Here is an 18,527-nt window from a genome sequence, read left to right as displayed (position 1 = left end):
TACGTTTTTGAATATCTTGTTAAATTTTGGATCATGTTGAATATTGAGGAACTTGCCATGTGTGTGGGATATGCAATGATCTGTTATATGGCAGTCATATAACGTTAGTTTTTCCAGCCATTTCTCCTTCTACCCCGTGACACATATATACGGTCGTGCCTTCGGCAATTCGGTTATTTGCATAAATACTGTTTGGTACTGGTAGTACGGTCATTCGGTAAGTGCGGTTTTTTATTTAGTTAACTTCACACGGAACGCCATGCAGAAAAATGACCCTGAACAAATTCATGAAAACTAAACATCCTCCCTATATTTTGGTTACATTGGAATCATAACACCAAGAGGAGGAGTAGCATCGGCCTAATGTTTACATTGGAACAATGACACCGGAGTAGCATCGGCCAACCAAATGCTTTTCACTAGCTGAGATGAAATAATAGGGATACATATGTTACTATATGTGATTGACTTCGACACCCTACGACTACATACAGCACCACTCGTCTACTCCGCAAGAAGAAACTAGATCGCCATGGTGGACTTAGTTACTGAGTACAGAGTGCACGCGGACGTGCCAGCAGAAAGAAGGAGGGCATGGGGAGCATGCTCGGATCAGGCGAGGCGTAGAAGCTGGGCCCGGCGAACACGGCCTTGTGCGGTGTCATCATGGCTAGCGCCGGCGTCGTCGCTGCCGCGTTAGTCTGAGGCGGCTTCTCCATCTGCTCCGGGCGAGGCTTCTTGTGTAAGTCCCAGCGGTCCGCCGAAGACGCGCGGCTAGGGCTAGGCAGGCGCTTGTTGCCGTTGCCGACATGGCGGCCGCGATCCGTGGGCGGTGAGCTCTCCAGTTTCTTGCTGTCCCAGCGTTCGACGGAGTCGGCACGCCCGGGGCTCCCGGCGCCCTGTGACGAAGACGATGATGACGACATGGTGGTGCGGGGCGCCTTGTATTTCTTGTGCGAGTCCCACCTGCCGACGGAGTCGGCACGGCAGGCGCTCCCGCTGCCCTCCGACGACGAGGAGCAGATTGAGCTGCATGGATTATCGTCGCGTTTCTTGTTCCAGTCCCACCTCTTGACGAAGTCGGCGCGGCCTGGCATGGCGGACACCAGCATGGTGAGGATGACACCGTGCGGCGTCGGCAACAGCGGCAGCATCTCGCTCCTGGGCGGCGTCGGGAGCAGCGGCGGCATCTCGCTCCTCGGCGGCGACGGGAGCAGCGGCGGGAGAAGAGCTACTGCCGCCATTGCTAGCTGCTCCTGGATCAGCCGCGACGCCTACTACGAGCGAGAGGGAGATGTCGATCGATCGGTAGATCCCTTGTTTGATGAAGATGATGCGAAGAACGCCACAGCGCAATGGCCTGGGGCACCTATTTATTGTTGCCCGCTGTGCATGTGTGCTCGTTCCCGACCCGGATCGGGCCGGTCGTCCGAATCCGACGAGTAGCGGACACGGAAATGATCGAACCCACGCGCCAGACCGGAAAAAAATACACTATTTATTTTGTCGTATCCAATCCGCACTCGGCACTTTGCGATTGGTGATGGATGTTTTTGGTGATACGTACGTACATGGAGTGGACCCATTCTACCTATAAAACCCCTTTTCTTTTTGCGAAAAGAGCTCGAAGCTCATAGTTTATTTTTAAAAAAACTTTCAATCTATCCACCTTCAATCATGGTAGTACAACAAACACTACAAATAATAAAAATTACATCCAGATCCGTAGACCACGCACCTAGCAACGACTACAAGCAAGGCGAGCCGAATGCGCGCCGCCGTCATCGCCCCTCCCTCGCTGGAGCCGGACAAACCTTGTTGTAGAACACAGTCGAAAAGTCATCGTGCTAAGGCCCCATAGGACCAGCACACCAAAACATCAACCGCCGCCGTTGAAGAGTAGTATATATCATAAATATCCAACCCGAAGACGCACAAAGTAGACGAACTACGACAAGATCCGAGCAAATACACCAATGATAGATCCACCGGAGACACACCTTCACATGCCCACCGACGATGCTAGACACACCACCGGAACGGGGACTAGACGGGGAGAACCTTATTCCATCTTCAAAAAGCCGCCGTCGTCTCGTCTTCCTGAGCAGGATATAAACCCTAACAAAACTTGAAGAAACATCTAAAGACGGGGCCCTCCCACCGGCAAGGGCTGGGATCCACCGCGCCACCATGGTCCTAAGGCCACCGGAGACAACGCGGACCGGCGGCGGAGCCAACGGGAGACAGAGGAAACCTAGCCTTTTCTTTTCAAGCACCACCTGCAGTACCCCTAATAACAAGAAAAAGAACAACAACAAGTACTAAGGGGAACACCACATGCAGGATTTGGCTGATGGCGCGTCGCCAACACCGTCGTCGCTCCATATCCGGAGCCAAGCCAAGCATGCATGAACCGCCAGATGGTAAGTCGCTAGACTGGAAGTTCACGAGCCGGCCTCGAAGGACCAGCATCCCAAAGAAGGAGACGCCGCTGCATCTGGACCATCACAAACGCATGCAAATCCGGGATGCTTCTCACCGGCAACGGAGCCCGTGTTGATGAAGTGGGGAAGAAGCACCGGAGTCAGAATCCTCTACCCGACCACCACCGCTGCCACGTTTCCTGACCAAGGAACCCTAAACCTCGCCGCTTCGCTGGAGCTCCCCGCCAGAACAAGGCAGGAGCTCAGGAACACACATCGCTAGAACGGTGTTGTCACCTCCTCCAGAACGATGGCATGACACGCCCATATCCACACTATATATGCACACCGGAGCAGAGATCTTGGGTTCCCCCACTCCACCCCTTCCCGAGTGGCCGACGTTGGGGGGAGCGAATGCAAAGTTCTGCCGGCGGCCGTAGGGAAAACGAAAGCGTCTCTTTAATCACCTCAGAGGAAACACCAAGCGAATTGACAGAAAATTCTACTCCGTAGTGATCTAAATGCTCTTATATTTTTTTACAGGAGGAGTACCTATTAAACCTGAAACTACATAGTATTATCCTTCCTTTTTTTGAACAGATCACATGCGTGGCTAGGAAACCACGTGAGTTTAGGTCAAAGAATACATAGTGCCACACGAAGAACGAAATACCTGTAAACTGAGATTAAAGTTGATGTATTTTCCTTCAAAAAGTATATTGTTTCTATAAGAGAAACGACACTTGCTAGAAACAAGGAAATGGAAAGATAAAGGGAAACGATTAACACCGGCCGACCGGCTAGAATTTCAGTCGGCTGCCTCGTCGCAACGCACGCGTCCAGTAGGTCCCACTCATGGAAGCCTCTTGTTACTTTATCCTTTCGCTCGTCTGCCTTATCTCTTTCTTCTTCCCCCATCACCCCCTTTCCGCCAAAAGAAAACACACCTCCATCGGCAGCGTTCGCAAGTTTGTTTCTTAAGGCTTTCCCCATGGCGGAGTACGATGAGGATCGCATGGCCATTGCGGCCGCCAATATACTTCTCAGCCTCAGAGCGGTGACCGGAGTGGTTCTGCAGCAGTCCAATGATCTCGGCGCGGAGGTAACAGATCTCTACTAGCCAGAGGGGGAGCCGGCCCCCCTCCCCCCACAACAGCGGCAGCTCTACTCCAAGTTTCATGGTCGCAACATCTAAGTTGTAGGATATCCCTTATAAGCCGGAACTGGCAAGTCAGGAACCTAGAGATGGCGGTTACTACCGGCAACTGCCGATACTGTCAGCGGTGCTGTGACCGGCGTCGGCGACCATTTTTCTTTGCTGGGACCGATCAGATTTTTTGCTGCGATCCATTTGTTTTGCTGGAACCATGCATTGTTTTCGCTGGAATTATGTTTCTTTTTGTTAAAACCATGCATTTTGGTTTGTTGGTCATGCCATTGCTTTTTTGAGAAACCGTATATTTTTTTGCTGGAACCATACTTTTTTTGTTGTAACCATGCATTTTTGGTTTTGCTGGGTGCTTTGCGTTCCTTGGGGCAAAATCACAACGATGCGAGGAGGAAGAACTCGTAGCCTGAATCTAACGACTATGAGACGTTGCATTAGACATTAGACGCGTGAGGCGCGACCGACCCAGATAAAATGGAAAAAGAGACCTTTGAAGCAAAGCTGGTCAAACAGGCCGTGATAGCTAGGCCGGCCCGATAGCACGCCCGCACGACACGACCCAGGAATGGCACACTATGTGCTAAATGGGCCAGGCCCGGCATGCGGCACGCCAGGGACCATGCCTGGGCCTGAAGGCTGAGCATGCGGGGCGGCACGGCACTGCCCGCTTATTTATTTTATTCTCATTTAGTTTTTTTTTAAATATATATGGCCAAAAAATAGCCAAATAGGCTAAATTTGGTCAAAACAGCTAGCAGGCCGGCAGCCTAACAGGCCTGACGTGCCGCCAGGCAGGCCCACATAGCTTCTGGACTGGAGGGGGCAGCACGTGGGCCGGCACAACACGACCCGACTAATAATCGTGCCACGGCAGGCTGGGTTGTGCCAGGCACTACTACTATGGGCTGGGCCGTGCCAAGCGCCCAAGCCAGCCCATTTGGCCAGCTCTGCTTCAAAAGTGCGCCGCTCTTCACCTCAAAAAAAAAAAAGTGCGCCAACCTGCTTTCTGTTGCAACTCCACCATCCCCATCGACCTCCAAATGAATCCATCTCCCTCCCATTCATCGCCGCCGATTGATCCATCGATCCAAAGCCATCGATTCTTTTTTCTAGTCGCGGCTACGAGGGAGGGAGCTCCGGGGCTGAGGCCGCCGTGGGGGGAAAGGAAAGGGGGTGGAGGCGGCCGGCGATGGCGAGGTCCGGCGGCTTTGCGTGCGTGCGAGGCGGCCGGCCTTCAACCTAACAAGCATTGATTCATCTCTAGTATCGCCTGAGATTTGGGTCCGAGAATTACCAGTACTACTACATTGGATCAGAAAGAGATTTGGCACCAAGCATAAGAGACCCGTGTATATCTGCTCAATTTGCTATTTTAAGAAGGCCTAGCTGTCTAGGGATATCAGACCGAGGCCTGCCCACTGATCCTAGAGTATAATAATAATCAAATGAGTGAGGCTTGCAATTTGTCCCACCCAAATCACTGATTACATTTTTCATTAATTGTTGAATAGTACTACCTCCGTAAACTAATATAAGAGCATTTAGAATACTAAAGTAGTAATCTAAACACTCTTATATTAGTTTACAGAGGGAGTACGAAACAAGGCGGAACCAAATTCAACTAGAAATAACTGGGTCTCTCAGGGAATGCGCCCTTGGGGATTTTTATCTACACCTCCCTGCTCTGCTCAAGTGCTGAATGCATCACCATCAACTGGTCGAGATGGCTGAGGAAGGTCTTACAGCGTGGGCTTCAGCGGTGCAGCCGACAATGGATCACGCCAAATATCCGTGCTCCACTGGCCCGGTGGCGAACAAGACAACATTGAGCGTGGATTGTGACACCGACACTCGATAACAGTCATGATACGCCTTTGAATCATCCTCTGAACCCCTCACCCTCAGTGTAGGTGTTTGTCGGCAGGGGATAAACTGAGAGGAACACCTGAAGGACGATCATAGCCATATAGCACAGAAAGTCAGTGCCAAACAAAAAAAGCATGTACAGGAAACTAATGATCACTCCAAAATGATACGTACCCGCAGAGTGGATTGACAAAAGCAGAACAGGATACTGTTCTCATCTTCAGATTGTCTGGAGAATCGCACAATCTTAGGGACAGCCGCTCCTTGTAGAGGCACTTGACTTAATGATTGATTTCTCTGAACCTTTTCAATGGTAGCCAGTGAAATCAATATTCCAGAAAGTGGCGGCAGAATTTCTGAGAAGATAGCTGCAACTCAATACATACTTCTGTAGTAGATGTTGCCTGCTGGTGGCAGGTGGAACATATATTCTGTGGCAGGAGGACTGGACACCCATATATAGTTTCAGGAACCATCCGCTTTGATCCTACAAGAATAAATCAGTAAGAAACGCAAGAAATCCAAGGTTCAAACAACTCAGCTAGGGACTGTAGAAAGGGTAATTAACACAAATGCAGAAAGAATCTCGCGGTAGAAGAATTACATTTATAGCACCCTGTAAAATAAAAACACCATTAGCTAATATAGCTTCTCTGCTATATGTATCCTATATCTGTGGCTTCAGGTTGAGGGTGAATGATGCCAACTGTATTGACTTGTTCCGATTATCTCCTGAAGACATGCATGCGACAAAACGCAGAAGGATAATAGCAGTGCATGGTAGTCCTGTCAGGATTCAGAAGCGTTGAGAAAGTAAGCACAGGAGCATAAAGAAGCAAGCACATTATTTGTCAACCAAAAAGCTGGATTACTAACATCGCAGAAACTGAGAGTTGGTCGTATCTGCTGTCATCACATGTTCCATGTCTGTTTCACAAAGTGAAAGGTCTGCTTCCAGTTCTGAAAGAAGAATACAGAATGTACCACCTTAAAGAAAGGGTGCTGTATAATAGATCTTCAGAAGGAGTCGTGCAACCGAAAGTTAAGTTTAGAAAATAGAATAGATATTTACCATTCTAACTGTAATACACCATTCTGAAAGTAAGGGTGCTGTAGTCCAGGACAGAACAGAAAGCTGCCAAGCTGTCTGAAGACATCAATTGTTCTTGTTAGAAAAGGAAGCTGCATTGGATTATTAATATTTCTGTACTTTAGATGGCAGGATTGGATTGTACCAGAGAGCTGGTCTTTAGTCCCATCAAAATAGCGGCTGGATGAGGATCTTTCTTGGCTTTGTAAGCGCGAGCAGGAGCCCGGATATGTGCACATGGGAAGGTGCAAACACCAACAGGGGTCCTCTGTGTAGGTGTTTGTCGGACATGGAGCAACTGAAAGTAACACCTGAAGGACAATCACTGCCATAATGGCACGAAAAGCTAAGTGCCAAACAATAAAAGCATATTCAAGAAGCTAATGATCAAGCGAAAACCATACATACCTGCAGATTGGAGTCACAAAAGCAGAACTGGATACCGTTCTGATCTTCAGAACATCTGGAGAATCATACAATCTTTAAGATCGCCACTTCTGATAGGCGTGTCAGTAAGGTGAGGTTCTCTGAACTGTTTCAAATCAATGGCAACAAGTGGCGGCAGAACTTCTGAGAAGATAGCTGCCACTTAATACATACTTTCGCAGTTGATGCTGCCTGCTGGTGGAACATATCTTCTGTAGCAGGAGAAAGCATCCACTTTAATCCTACAAGAACAGTTTGGTATGAGACCCAAGAAATCTAAGGTTCAAACAACTCAGCGAGCGCTTGTAGAGAGTGTAATTAACAAGAATGCAGAAAAAATTCACAGTAAAACAATTACATTGGTATCACTCTGTTAAAGAACGAGGTCCATCTGGTGTCACCTTAGCCTTCAAATTGAGCATCCATCTGTTCCATGCACACTGTAATAAGCCATTCTGAAATTAAGGATGCTGTAGTCCAAGACAGAACAGAAAGCTACCAAGCCTGTTGAAGAAATTAATAGTCCTTGTTAGAAAAGGGAAGCTTCACAGAATTATATAGTTTCTCTGTCCTTCTGTAGTCAAGCAAAAACAGAAACCATGAATGGACTGTAAATGAATTAACTGACACCTCTATAGAATGTATCTCCAATGCAGGAATAATTTCAGCGCAGCAAGACGGATTACCTTCACACCATCCTGAGAAATTGACCACCAGCTTAGATATCTTCTCTGATACAAATGCAAGGTGCTTGAACTTCTATGTGCTTACAATATGGCAAAATTTTGCGTCAAGCAGTGCTTAATTACAAGCAGCCAGGACATAGAGCAGGATGCCATTCTACGACTCAGAATGTTCAGGTGACTGGAAAAAACAAGACCTGATACTCGTTAGACAAAGACACTCATTTGATGGAAATAAGAATACCTAAGGGATAAGAAGAAACGTAAATTGGGTCTAAAGAAAGGAAAATACCTTAGTGCAACAGTATTGCTCCTCTGCTTCACAGTGAATAGTGCCAGCTGTATTGGCCGTTGCGGCTTTATGGTTGAAGATATTGTTGTGGCAGTACACACAGGCATAAGTCTATGATTCCGGCCTCAATTTCTGCGATACAAAAGACTCTGTTGAAGATATTCTCGTTTTTACAACTGAAGTCATTTTGCATGTGAATTATGTTACCATTTTTAGTGCAAGTTAGTGTCTCGTACCTCCGACTTGGTTGACAGTGTGAGGGGAAAAAGGGTACATAGTAGGCACCATGATGGTGATATCATCAATTATCACACTCAAGCCTAACTGCAGAGAAGAGGAGTGAAGAAAGTTAGGCGGATGAATAGAAGCCAATGTGGTCACTTTTCACTGTGAAAGCAGTACATTATGAAAGTAAGGTGTACTAACTGGCAGATTGACTTGCAGGGACGTGTGGAATGTATAACTAGTGATCAACATGTGACTTGCAGATTGACTTCCGCGCAGACGTAGATATATTGCAGAAAGGATCCATAACTTATATAAACATTTTTGTTGTAGTGCCCACAGCAGCCCTGTCAGAATTCAGTAGTGATGAAAAAGTAAGCATAGGAGCATATCGAAGCAAGCACATTGGTTTTCAAACAAAAAGCTTGTAACACACTTGATGGTCAGAAATCAACCAACATTGCAGAATGGAGAGTTGGCTGCATCTGCTGTCTCATATCTTCCATTATGCATAAGGTCAGCTTCGAGCTCTGAAAAAAGACTGTAGAATGTATTGCTTTAAGTTTCCCACACACATGCAAACTGACATTCTGTCCAATAGTTAAAATTTAAAAATAGAACAGATGTTCAGCTCTAGGTCCATTTGTGTCACCTTTGTCTTCAAATTTAGCTAGAAATCCAGAAGCGCGCTGTTGTAGTCTGTGACTGAACAAAAGCTAGAAATCCTGTCAAATACATTAAAGTTCTTGTTAGAAAATCCTAAGCCTCGTAAGAATCAACTAATACTATCTCTGTAATTATTGTGGACGAGGAAACACAGAAAATCATTATAAATGAAGGAGCAGAAGTGGGGACTTCTATGTACTAACCAGCTGATTTGTGAGCAAATGCAGATTCATGGTGCCTGACAGCCTTCCAGATTTCACAACTTCTGTACACATCCCAAGCATGGTGGAGTAGAACATACTAGCCTGTAAGGTTCAGCAGTTATTAAGATAAAGCAGGAATAGGATGAAGAAGCAAAACTCACTTCCAAAAAGAAAAAAACGGGGGAGTCGACAGTGTTACCTCGGGTTACTCGTATCGTACAGATAAACCTGGGCTTGTTCTTCTGATTTTCTCAATTTGCTCCTTAACCTGGGTGCTGCAAGGCCTTATGCGTAGGTTTGGCAGCGAAACGGGGAAGCCCTCCTTGGGTATGGATCCCATTTCAGGGCACCAGAGAACCTCTAAGTCTTTGAGCGAAGAAAGGCCATTCAACCCTCTGGGGAGGGACTGCAGAGCCCCACAACCATCAAATGTGAGGTGTCGGAGGGAGGTGAGGAGCTGAAGCGCCTTCTCTTGCTCTTCCGTGAAGCTTTTGGCCCGATGATCATGGCAGAATATCAAGGTGTTGAGGGTAGAAGCGACGAGGTTGCAAATGGGAGTGACAAGCACTGCCGAGATGCTGTCCACCTTGAGCTGTTCCAGTTGGAAGGAACCCGCAGGCATTGCTGTGCTACTTGCGACCTCTGAGAGCAGATCCGCTGCTACAGATTCAGGACAACTTCTGTCCCATCTGCAGTTAAAGACCACCAGTACCTTGAGATTGACTGTGATGAGCGGATTGAATCCATCCACTGTTAACTTAACACAATCTTGCAGTGTCAGATGGGTGAGAGACGTGAGGTTTGAGAGCAGAGCCATTGACTGTATGCTTGACTCAGTTGAAATACCAAGCTTCTTGAGGGAAATAGGGAAAAGCTTCATGGTGCCAGTTCCTCCTGCTTCTTCCATGGAACACCTAGAGAAGAAGTCACCACATCTACATACCATCAATGACTCCAGCGATGCCATGTCCTGGATTCTCAACTGATGCACTCCAGAGATCCTTGTCAGAATTAGTTTGGTGAGGTGTCGTAGCTGCCTAACAGGTGGAAGAGTGTCCCAAGACAACCCTTCGAGATGGAGAGCACCCAACTGTTTCAGCAAAATGTCAACACACAGCCAATTGGGACCAGCAGTACCACCATGATTTGCAATACAGAGCTCTCTAAGATCAGGATGTGGTTGAAGACCATCAAGAACATCACCATCTATAGTCGGTTTGTTTCTGCCCCAAACCAATGTCAACTTTTTCAGATTCCTTTTCGACATCAGTTTGGCTTCACTAGCTTCTTCCTTGGTTGCCACCTTAGATTGCATATTCTGAGTTCTCCTCCAAGCTCTGGCATTTCCCCCAGCTCTCTTAATTCGAATCCAACACTCTCTTTCTTAACACAGAATTCTTTTAGTTCCTGTAGATACTTCATCTTTCCAACCTCAGGAACACTGGAGTGGAGTTCTTTTTTAGCAAGGAAGTCTTGTAAGTTCACAAGGCGACTAATGTGTTTAGGTAAATTAGAACTACCATGCCAATCTTCTAGGTCTAAGTATTTCAAGTGATAAAATCTAGATAGTGTGCTTGGTAAAGCTATTTCTCTGCCAAAAGGCGATCTTAATTTGAGGTACTGGAGGTGGATAAGCTTTGAGAAATTTTGTGGGAAATCATCTAGGGATTTCACTACTATAAACAGGATATGCAGACCATTTACTTCTTTGAATGTATCTTTTAAAATATCAGAAATTCTTTCTTCATATTCTCTAAAAATCATCAAAGTGCTTAAATTTGCAATGTCTATTCTTCTTTTCAGTTTACTCACTTCTTCCCGAAAATTATCATTATATCTATTTTCTAAGGTGATAGACAAATGCCGAATAGATTGTGGGACGGCATCAGCTGTAAAATCTGAAGAAGATATATTGAGGCATTCTTGTTTTGAAACACTTCGAGATAATTCATGTGTTAAATCATGCATCACATAGTTTTCACCAAACAAACTATCTTCCTTCCTGAGAAATCCACGGTCCATTAGTTCTTCTAAGAAATTATTATTTCCTGGATGACTAGAGTCTATGATGCCTACCGAAATCCAAAAGCGATTAATTTCGGGAAGAGTAAACCTATAATCTTCAGGAAAAAGAGAAAAATAGGAAAAACATTTTTGTAGGAGTAAAGGAAGGTAATCGTAGCTAAGGTACAATGCTGGCATAATATCATCATTGTGTTGAGTTTTTTGCCATTCATTGCTTCCTTTAACCCTCATCCAGTGTTCCCAAGATAGCTCTGTCCTTAATAGTCGACCAACTGTTTTGGCCGCTAAAGGTGAACCCTTTAACTTCTTTGCAATATCTTTTGCCATATCAATTAACTCATGTTCGTAATTCCCAGGTTTATTGAGCTCACCAAATATACATGCTTCAAATAATGTGAAGAAATCAGCAGGGCCAAACCATGCAGTTCTATTGGATCAACTGTTTTCATAATTTCTGCTTTACTTGGGAACCGAGTTGTGACAAGAAACATGCTGCCCTTGGCTTCTCCCCTAGTGAATGGAGCTAATAGGGTATTCCACTTATCATTTGTGCATTCCCACACACCATCCAAGACAATCATAAACCTTCTGGACTGTAGTCTCTGTGCAATGGAAATCTGAAGCTGGTCTAGATTGGCTGTTTCATATGCAACACTGCTACTTCCTTCCTTTTCAGTTGCCATTATGCATCTAAGGATCTGCTGGGTGAGCTTAAGCACATCGAATTCGCTGGGTACGCACACCCAGACCCTGACAGTAAAGTGTTGTTCAATCCTTGCATCATTATACAGATGTTGGATGAAAGCTGTTTTTCCAATTCCCCCTGGCCCAACTACAGGGAGAACGGAAAGGATTTCACCGTGACTAGTGATGGCATCTATAGTTTCCTCAAAAATGGCCGCCCTACCGTACAGCCTATCATATGCAATTGTTGATCCCGTAAAAGCCCGTGTGCGGGTAACAGTTGTAGTTGCCTTAGTGCTGCTACTATGGTTTGGGTTCAACATCTGAAAGCGGGAGACATGGCTACATATGGACTGTATCTCCTCTAACACTGATTTTATTTTGATGGATATGGACACACTATCAAATGGCAACTCATCAACATGGTCGCGGCCATCAGACTTGGTTCCATTTTGTGGGCTACTGGTACATGGACAAGAAAAGTATGGGAGACAGTTACCAAGAGTGTGACCCATCTTGACCTTGAGGCCACCACCCAGATCTGGCTTGACTAGATGGGTACCGTCAAGCTGGTCCTGGATCATGAAGTACTGGAGCTCGCTCAGCAGTTTCTCAGCCACGTCGGCCTTCTGGCTCAGCTCCACCAGCAAGGCCATGAGGCAAGGATCGTTGCGGCTGCCCATCCGATGGGCAACATGTTGCCGACCTTGCGTGTGCATCAGATCTTCTTTGATCTTTCGGGGATCAAGGCCGAGCTCGGAGCTGGCCACATACGTGGCCAGCCGTGCATCCGAGAGCTTCATGAGCACCTTGCTGAGGTGCAACTGCGCCGTGCCAACTGCCGCCGCCATCTTCTCCGGCGGTGAGCAAGGCGCAGGGACTGTTTGTTTTGTGTGGTTGGAGTTTTAGTTGTGGGGGCTTGTGGACAAGTGCTCCGGAAGAGGTCCTGATGGCTCGTTTTATACTGCAGGCCAAGCTATGTAGACTCCTTTTTGCCCTAAAAAGTAGGTTGTTTTCCCTTTTGTGACGATGAAACTACTCGTAGGTTCCGTTGGATTGGATCGTGCCTGCTGCAATAAAGAAATAAAAATAGATGCAGGCCCGAGGAGGTATCCAAGACGTTTCCATGATTTTATACTATCTCAACTTGAAGCATGCAGCATGAGACAACGGAATCCCATAAAAGGTGGTTGAGGCCAACGTGAAGGTGGCGGTGTAAAGGGAAAATAAAATAGAAGGGCTTTGATAATGTTTATCTTGTCTGTTGCAGCAAAAGGAGCCCCTTTTTGAGCTACAAGGTTTATGTAATGGTCGACAAGGCTCTCCTATATCTCATCTGCTGTTTGCAGACGATAGTAACTTTTCTGCAAGAAGTGATCGCCGAACAGTGGAGGCGCTGCGCTCTACCTTGACCGCGTATTGTGATGCTTCTGGTCAGAAAATAAATCAGAGGAAGTCTATTTATTTGGCTCTAAGTGCCCAAACAAAGTTAAACAAGAAGACAAGAACACACTGCAGGTGCACAGCGAAGTACTGCACGACACATACCTTGGCATGCCTAGTGAAATATGCTGAGCTGTTTGTGGTTCTTTTAACTTCTTCCCTGATCGTCTGTGGAAGAGCATACATAGGTGGACTGGTCGGCCACTATCAAGAGCCGGAAAGGTGGTACAGTTGAAAGTTGTTGCACAGTCTATCCCTAATTATGTTATGAGTTGCTTCCAGGTTCTGGTGTCAAGTTGTGAAAAGATGAGAAAACCGATTGCCGACTAGGGTATCGAGGATGGCCAGAAAAAGATGCATTGACGCAGTTGGGCATGGCTATGGACCCATAAATCTCTCAGAGGTATGGGATTTCATGATTTTGTGCTCTTCAGTCAAGCAATGCTAGGGAAGCAAAGCTGGCGCCTACTGACTAACCCGTTGTTATTGTGCAGTAAGGTCCTGTAAAGGCAGATATTTCCCGAACTATGATCTTATGGATGCAACTTGTCCTAGAGCGGCATCCTTCACTTGGTGTAGCATTTTGTTTGGCAGAGAGTTGGTTATGAAGGGACTGAGCTGGGCGTGGGTATGGGTAAGAAAATTATATTGATGGAGCATCATTGGATCCACCCAGCAGGTTTGTTCTGTACACCTGTCCCATTACCTGAGTAATAAGTCACACTACACTTCCTACTTAGTGATGATCGCTCAGCTTGGGACGAAGGAGTGGTCCAAATTTTTTTTAAGGAGGAGGAAGACAATGTAGTGCTACAAATTCCTATCAGTGTTCGAGAGGTTGATGACTTTGTTTACTTGGCCTTATGAGTGCTTTGGAACCTACTTGGTCAGATGGCGTACGACATGGACAAGGCTGATAAATTCCTTGCTGCACGTAGCACTGATGGGCAGGTTGATCGAAGATGAGGACTGCAGGCGGCCGGAGGCGAGGGAGGGGAGGCAACACCGCGGGCGATAAGAGCGGGAGGAGAAATGTTGCTGGCGCCAAACCGTTTTCGTGGTGCATTGAAGATCCCCACAGCCTCCAAATATGAAGGCTCGCAAACTCGATTTGGAGTGGCCTCTAAAAGGTATGATGACTGAGAACAATATGACGACTTTGCTAGACAAGCTTTCTTTTATCAAAATCCCTATATGATCTATTGTTATTGCAATCGAACACATATGACGACTGTACTAGAGTCGCTCTTAGGCACGATTCTTTTTGATGGCTTATGTCATAAGCCAGCCCTCCGATCTTATTTTGAAGCCGTTCCTCATATTCATTTGGGGCTTCCAAAGAATATAGGGGCGACTTCTAAAATAAACTAGGCAGGAAGCAGCTCATTTGAGAAGCAAAAAAAGTGTTCTCGGGCTTATTCTAAGATGCATGTCTCGGAGCCCTGACTCTGGGTAAACCCGTAGATCTTGATTAGCTCTGATGGAAAACAAAACAACGAAAATTTATCCCCACTTTACCTCTGGCTGGTAGTCGCTGCATCCGGATTGAGACACTTTGGATGCGTTTGGTTGCTCGTATATGGGCCAACCAGGCCCGCGCAGGACGAAAACCGTCGGTGGGGGTCGGCAACGCTACGCTGCACGGAACCCCTGTGCTTGGGGTGGGGGGGGGGGGGGGGGTTAACCCCATCCAAGGGTTTGCTTCGGGCATTGTTGCAGGCCCATAGACGACGGCGACCTCCTCCTCGACTGCGCGTGTGGGCAGGAGCACCGAGCCAATGCCGAAGGCCATCGACATTGGCGGCTCCTACTCCTCGTCGCCCGCCATCTCCTTCCGCCAGGGTTTCCTCCCCGGCCGGCATACGCTCCCAACTCCACCCGCTCCGGTAAGAACAATATCTCTGCTAGTAGATTTGTAGGTTAGGGTTTTCGTCATTAGCATGCTCCGATGAGATGTGAATCGATTTGATACGACTCGATTCAATTGGAATCAAATCGAATCCAACCGATTCCTTCTTGTGCGGTACTGTTCATAGGCAGGGTAGTGTTCTTGCTTGTTATGTGTTTCATGGTCATGCCTAGTATAGTGTTCGTAGGCATGCAAGATTGGATTGTGCTTAGTGCTGATGATGTAGAATGTGTTCTTGGGCATGGTAGATAGGTCTTTTGATTGATGTTCATGCCTACTAGTGTTCATAGGCATGCAAGATTGGTGTGTGCTTAGTGCTCATGATGTACAATCTGTTCATGGCTATGGTAGATTGTCTTTGATGTTCACGATTAGTGCTCATGTGCAACAATTTTTTCATGATGCTAGCCATATTGTTGCTGTCATTGATGTTCCTCCACTTGTTCATGTGCATGTTATCTAGATTGGTGTGCTATTCATGTTCAGGCTTAGGGTTCATGGGCATGCTAGCTATATTGGTGTTGTGGTGTCTTTGATGTTCCTGAAGGAAATATGCCCTAGAGGCAATAATAAAGTTATTATTTATTTCCTTATTTCATGATAAATGTTTATTATTCATGCTAGAATTGTATTAACCGGAAACATAATACATGTGTGAATACATAGACAAACAGAGTGTCACTAGTATGCCTCTACTTGACTAGCTCGTTAATCAAAGATGGTTATATTTCCTAACCATGAACAAAAGAGTTGTTATTTGATTAACGGGATCACATCATTAGAAGAATGATGTGATTGACATGACCCATTCCATTAGCTTAGCACCCGATCGTTTAGTATGTTGCTCTTTCTTTCTTCATGACTTATACATGTTCCTATGACTATGAGATTATGCAACTCCCGTTTGCCGGAGGAACACTTTGTGTGCTACCAAACGTCACAACGTAACTGGGTGATTATAAAGGAGCTCTACAGGTGTCTCCAAAGGTACATGTTGGGTTGGCGTATTTCGAGATTAGGATTTGTCACTCCGATTGTCGGAGAGGTATCTCTGGGCCCTCTCGGTAATGCACATCACATAAGCCTTGCAAGCATTGCAACTAATGAGTTAGTTGCGAGATGATGTATTACGGAACGAGTAAAGAGACTTGTCGGTAACGAGATTGAACTAGGTATTGAGATACCGACGATCGAATCTCGGGCAAGTAACATACCAATGACAAAGGGAACAACGTATGTTGTTATGCGGTCTGACCGATAAAGATCTTCGTAGAATATGTAGGAGCCAATATGAGCATCCAGGTTCCGCTATTGGTTATTGACCGGAGACGTGTCTCGGTCATGTCTACATTGTTCTCGAACCCGTAGGGTCCGCACGCTTAAGGTTTCGATGACAGTTATATTATGAGTTTATGAGTTTTGATGTACCGAAGGAGTTCGGAGTCCCGGATGAGATCGGGGACATGACGAGGAGTCTCGAAATGGTCGAGACATAAAGATCGATATATTGGACGACTATATTCGAACATCGGAAAGGTTCCGAGTGGTTCGGGTATTTTTCGGAGTACCGGGGAGTTACGGGAATACGGGGGAAGAAGTATATGGGCCTTATTGGGCTTTAGGGGAGAGGAAGAGGCAGGCCGCGCGCCCCCCCATTGACTAGTCCGAATTGGACTAAGGGGAGGGGCGGCACCCCCTCCTTCCTTCTCTTCCCTCTTCCCCTTCCTTGTCTCCTACTCCTACTACTTGGAAGGACTCCTAATTGGACTAGGAAAGGGGGAATCCTACTCCCGGTGAGAGTAGGACTCCCCTAGGGCGCGCCATAGAGAGGGCCGGCCCTCCCCTCCTCCACTCCTTTATATACGGGGGCAGGGGGCACCCCATAGACACACAAGTTGATCTTCGTGATCGTTCTCTTAGCCGTGTGCGGTGCCCCTCCACCTTAATCCTCGATAATATTGTAGCGGTGCTTAGGCGAAGCCCTACGACGGTAGTACATCAAGATCGTCACCACGCCGTCGTGCTGACGGAACTCTTTCCCGACACTTTGCTGGATCGGAGTCCGGGGATCATCATCGAGCTGAACGTGTGCTAGAACTCGGAGGTGCCGTAGTTTCGGTGCTTGATCGGTCGGCCGTGAAGACGTACGACTACATCAACCACGTTGTGCTAACGCTTCCGCTTCCGGTCTACGAGGGTACGTAGACAACACTCTCCCCTCTCATTGCTATGCATCACCATGATCTTGCGTGTGCGTAGGAAGTTTTTGAAATTACTACGTTCCCCAACAGTTCCTGCTTAGGGTTCTAGTGCAAATGTGCATGTTAAGTTTACGTGCGTGGTTCTCATGGTAGGTAGGACCAATGTGTTTTCTACTTTAGGCACTAGTACAAATGTAGCATGCTGCCAATTGCCTTTTACTAATCCATGTCATCTTATCTGACAAGGTGATGAAGACGGAGTGGGACAGGGCTGGTGGGGGAGCCCATGTCGTCACCGCCGCTGAGGCCGCCGTGGACTTCATCTCCATGAACCGCTGGCTCAAGAGGGTGTACCTGCCTGGCAGGGTCGCCTTCATGAGCCGGCCACGTTCAAGGGGACGAGCTCCTAGGACCGGCCACGAGGAGGGGTCCCGAGACCTGCTTCGGTTCTACATGCAAATCATGGACGAGGAGGATCTGGCCATGCTCATCATCCCTCCCAAGTTCCAGGAGGTGATGAGGCAGTGGCTCGTGCTCAAGACCAAGCGCGTCATCAGGCTGTCTGCAAATAAGTGGTGTGAATTTTGGGTGCGGGTTCAGACCTTTGAGGGGCCGATGGCGCTTGGCCGGGGCTAGCACTACTTCTGTCGTCGCCACGAGATCGTCTTCGGCGACCTCTTCGTGTTGCGCATCTCCGGCCTAGGCCTCGAGATCCAAATCTACAACCACAACAGCTCCATCGGGTGCAGGGTTTGCTGCAGCAGGCACAGCTGTATCGGTGACCCTGGAGTCGCCTTTTGAAGTAGTTAGTATGAACTCGTAGTTAGTTTGATGCGGTGATCGAAGAACTTGGCGCGAACTGTTAATATTTTGTCTGGGGTTAAGCACCCTGTGGTGAAGCAAGGGGCATGTGATGCACCTGTTGTCGTTAAACTTAAGTCTGTTTAGCAGATGTGATGTTTAGTTGTTGTTTATCTGCTGTTTAGTTGCTTGTTTATTTGTTGTTAGCTTGTTTAGCTGCTAGTTTCTGTGTTGTTTATAGTGCTCTGTGGTAAAGCCATCACATTTGAATGAGTGAGCAGAACACAAACATGTATGCAGCCAAATAGCTGTGGTTTGCATCTGCTCATCCTTAAGCATAAATGCGGGCAACCAAACAGCCAGCCCTAAAGTGGCCATTGATGCAATGCAGACAACCAAATAACATTGTAGATGTTGGTTTG

The 18,527-nt window shown here is 46.9% G+C and overlaps 1 protein-coding gene across 1 annotated transcript; it reads right to left on the bottom strand.

The window, feature by feature from the left end:
- Positions 1-4,914: 4,914 nt before the first annotated feature.
- LOC125543427 (putative disease resistance protein RGA4) lies at positions 4,915-12,688 on the bottom strand. The gene is given in 18 exon segments (XM_087544763.1): positions 4,915-5,536; positions 5,632-5,944; positions 6,062-6,243; positions 6,334-6,417; positions 6,530-6,604; positions 6,693-6,872; positions 6,956-7,215; positions 7,332-7,477; positions 7,660-7,837; positions 7,949-8,080; positions 8,185-8,272; positions 8,375-8,520; positions 8,610-8,714; positions 8,826-8,898; positions 9,043-9,144; positions 9,242-10,356; positions 10,359-11,474; positions 11,477-12,688. Coding segments are annotated over 3 exon segments (3,351 nt in total). The 5' UTR covers positions 12,603-12,688; the 3' UTR covers positions 4,915-5,536; positions 5,632-5,944; positions 6,062-6,243; positions 6,334-6,417; positions 6,530-6,604; positions 6,693-6,872; positions 6,956-7,215; positions 7,332-7,477; positions 7,660-7,837; positions 7,949-8,080; positions 8,185-8,272; positions 8,375-8,520; positions 8,610-8,714; positions 8,826-8,898; positions 9,043-9,144; positions 9,242-9,247.
- Positions 12,689-18,527: the final 5,839 nt, after the last annotated feature.

This window comes from Triticum urartu, chromosome 1A, assembly GCF_056163025.1.
Source record: "Triticum urartu cultivar PI428250 chromosome 1A, HENAU_Tu73, whole genome shotgun sequence".
NCBI lineage: Eukaryota > Viridiplantae > Streptophyta > Magnoliopsida > Poales > Poaceae > Triticum > Triticum urartu.
The sequence above is the reverse complement of the archived record's forward strand: the minus strand, read 5'-3'. Positions and strand labels throughout refer to the sequence as shown.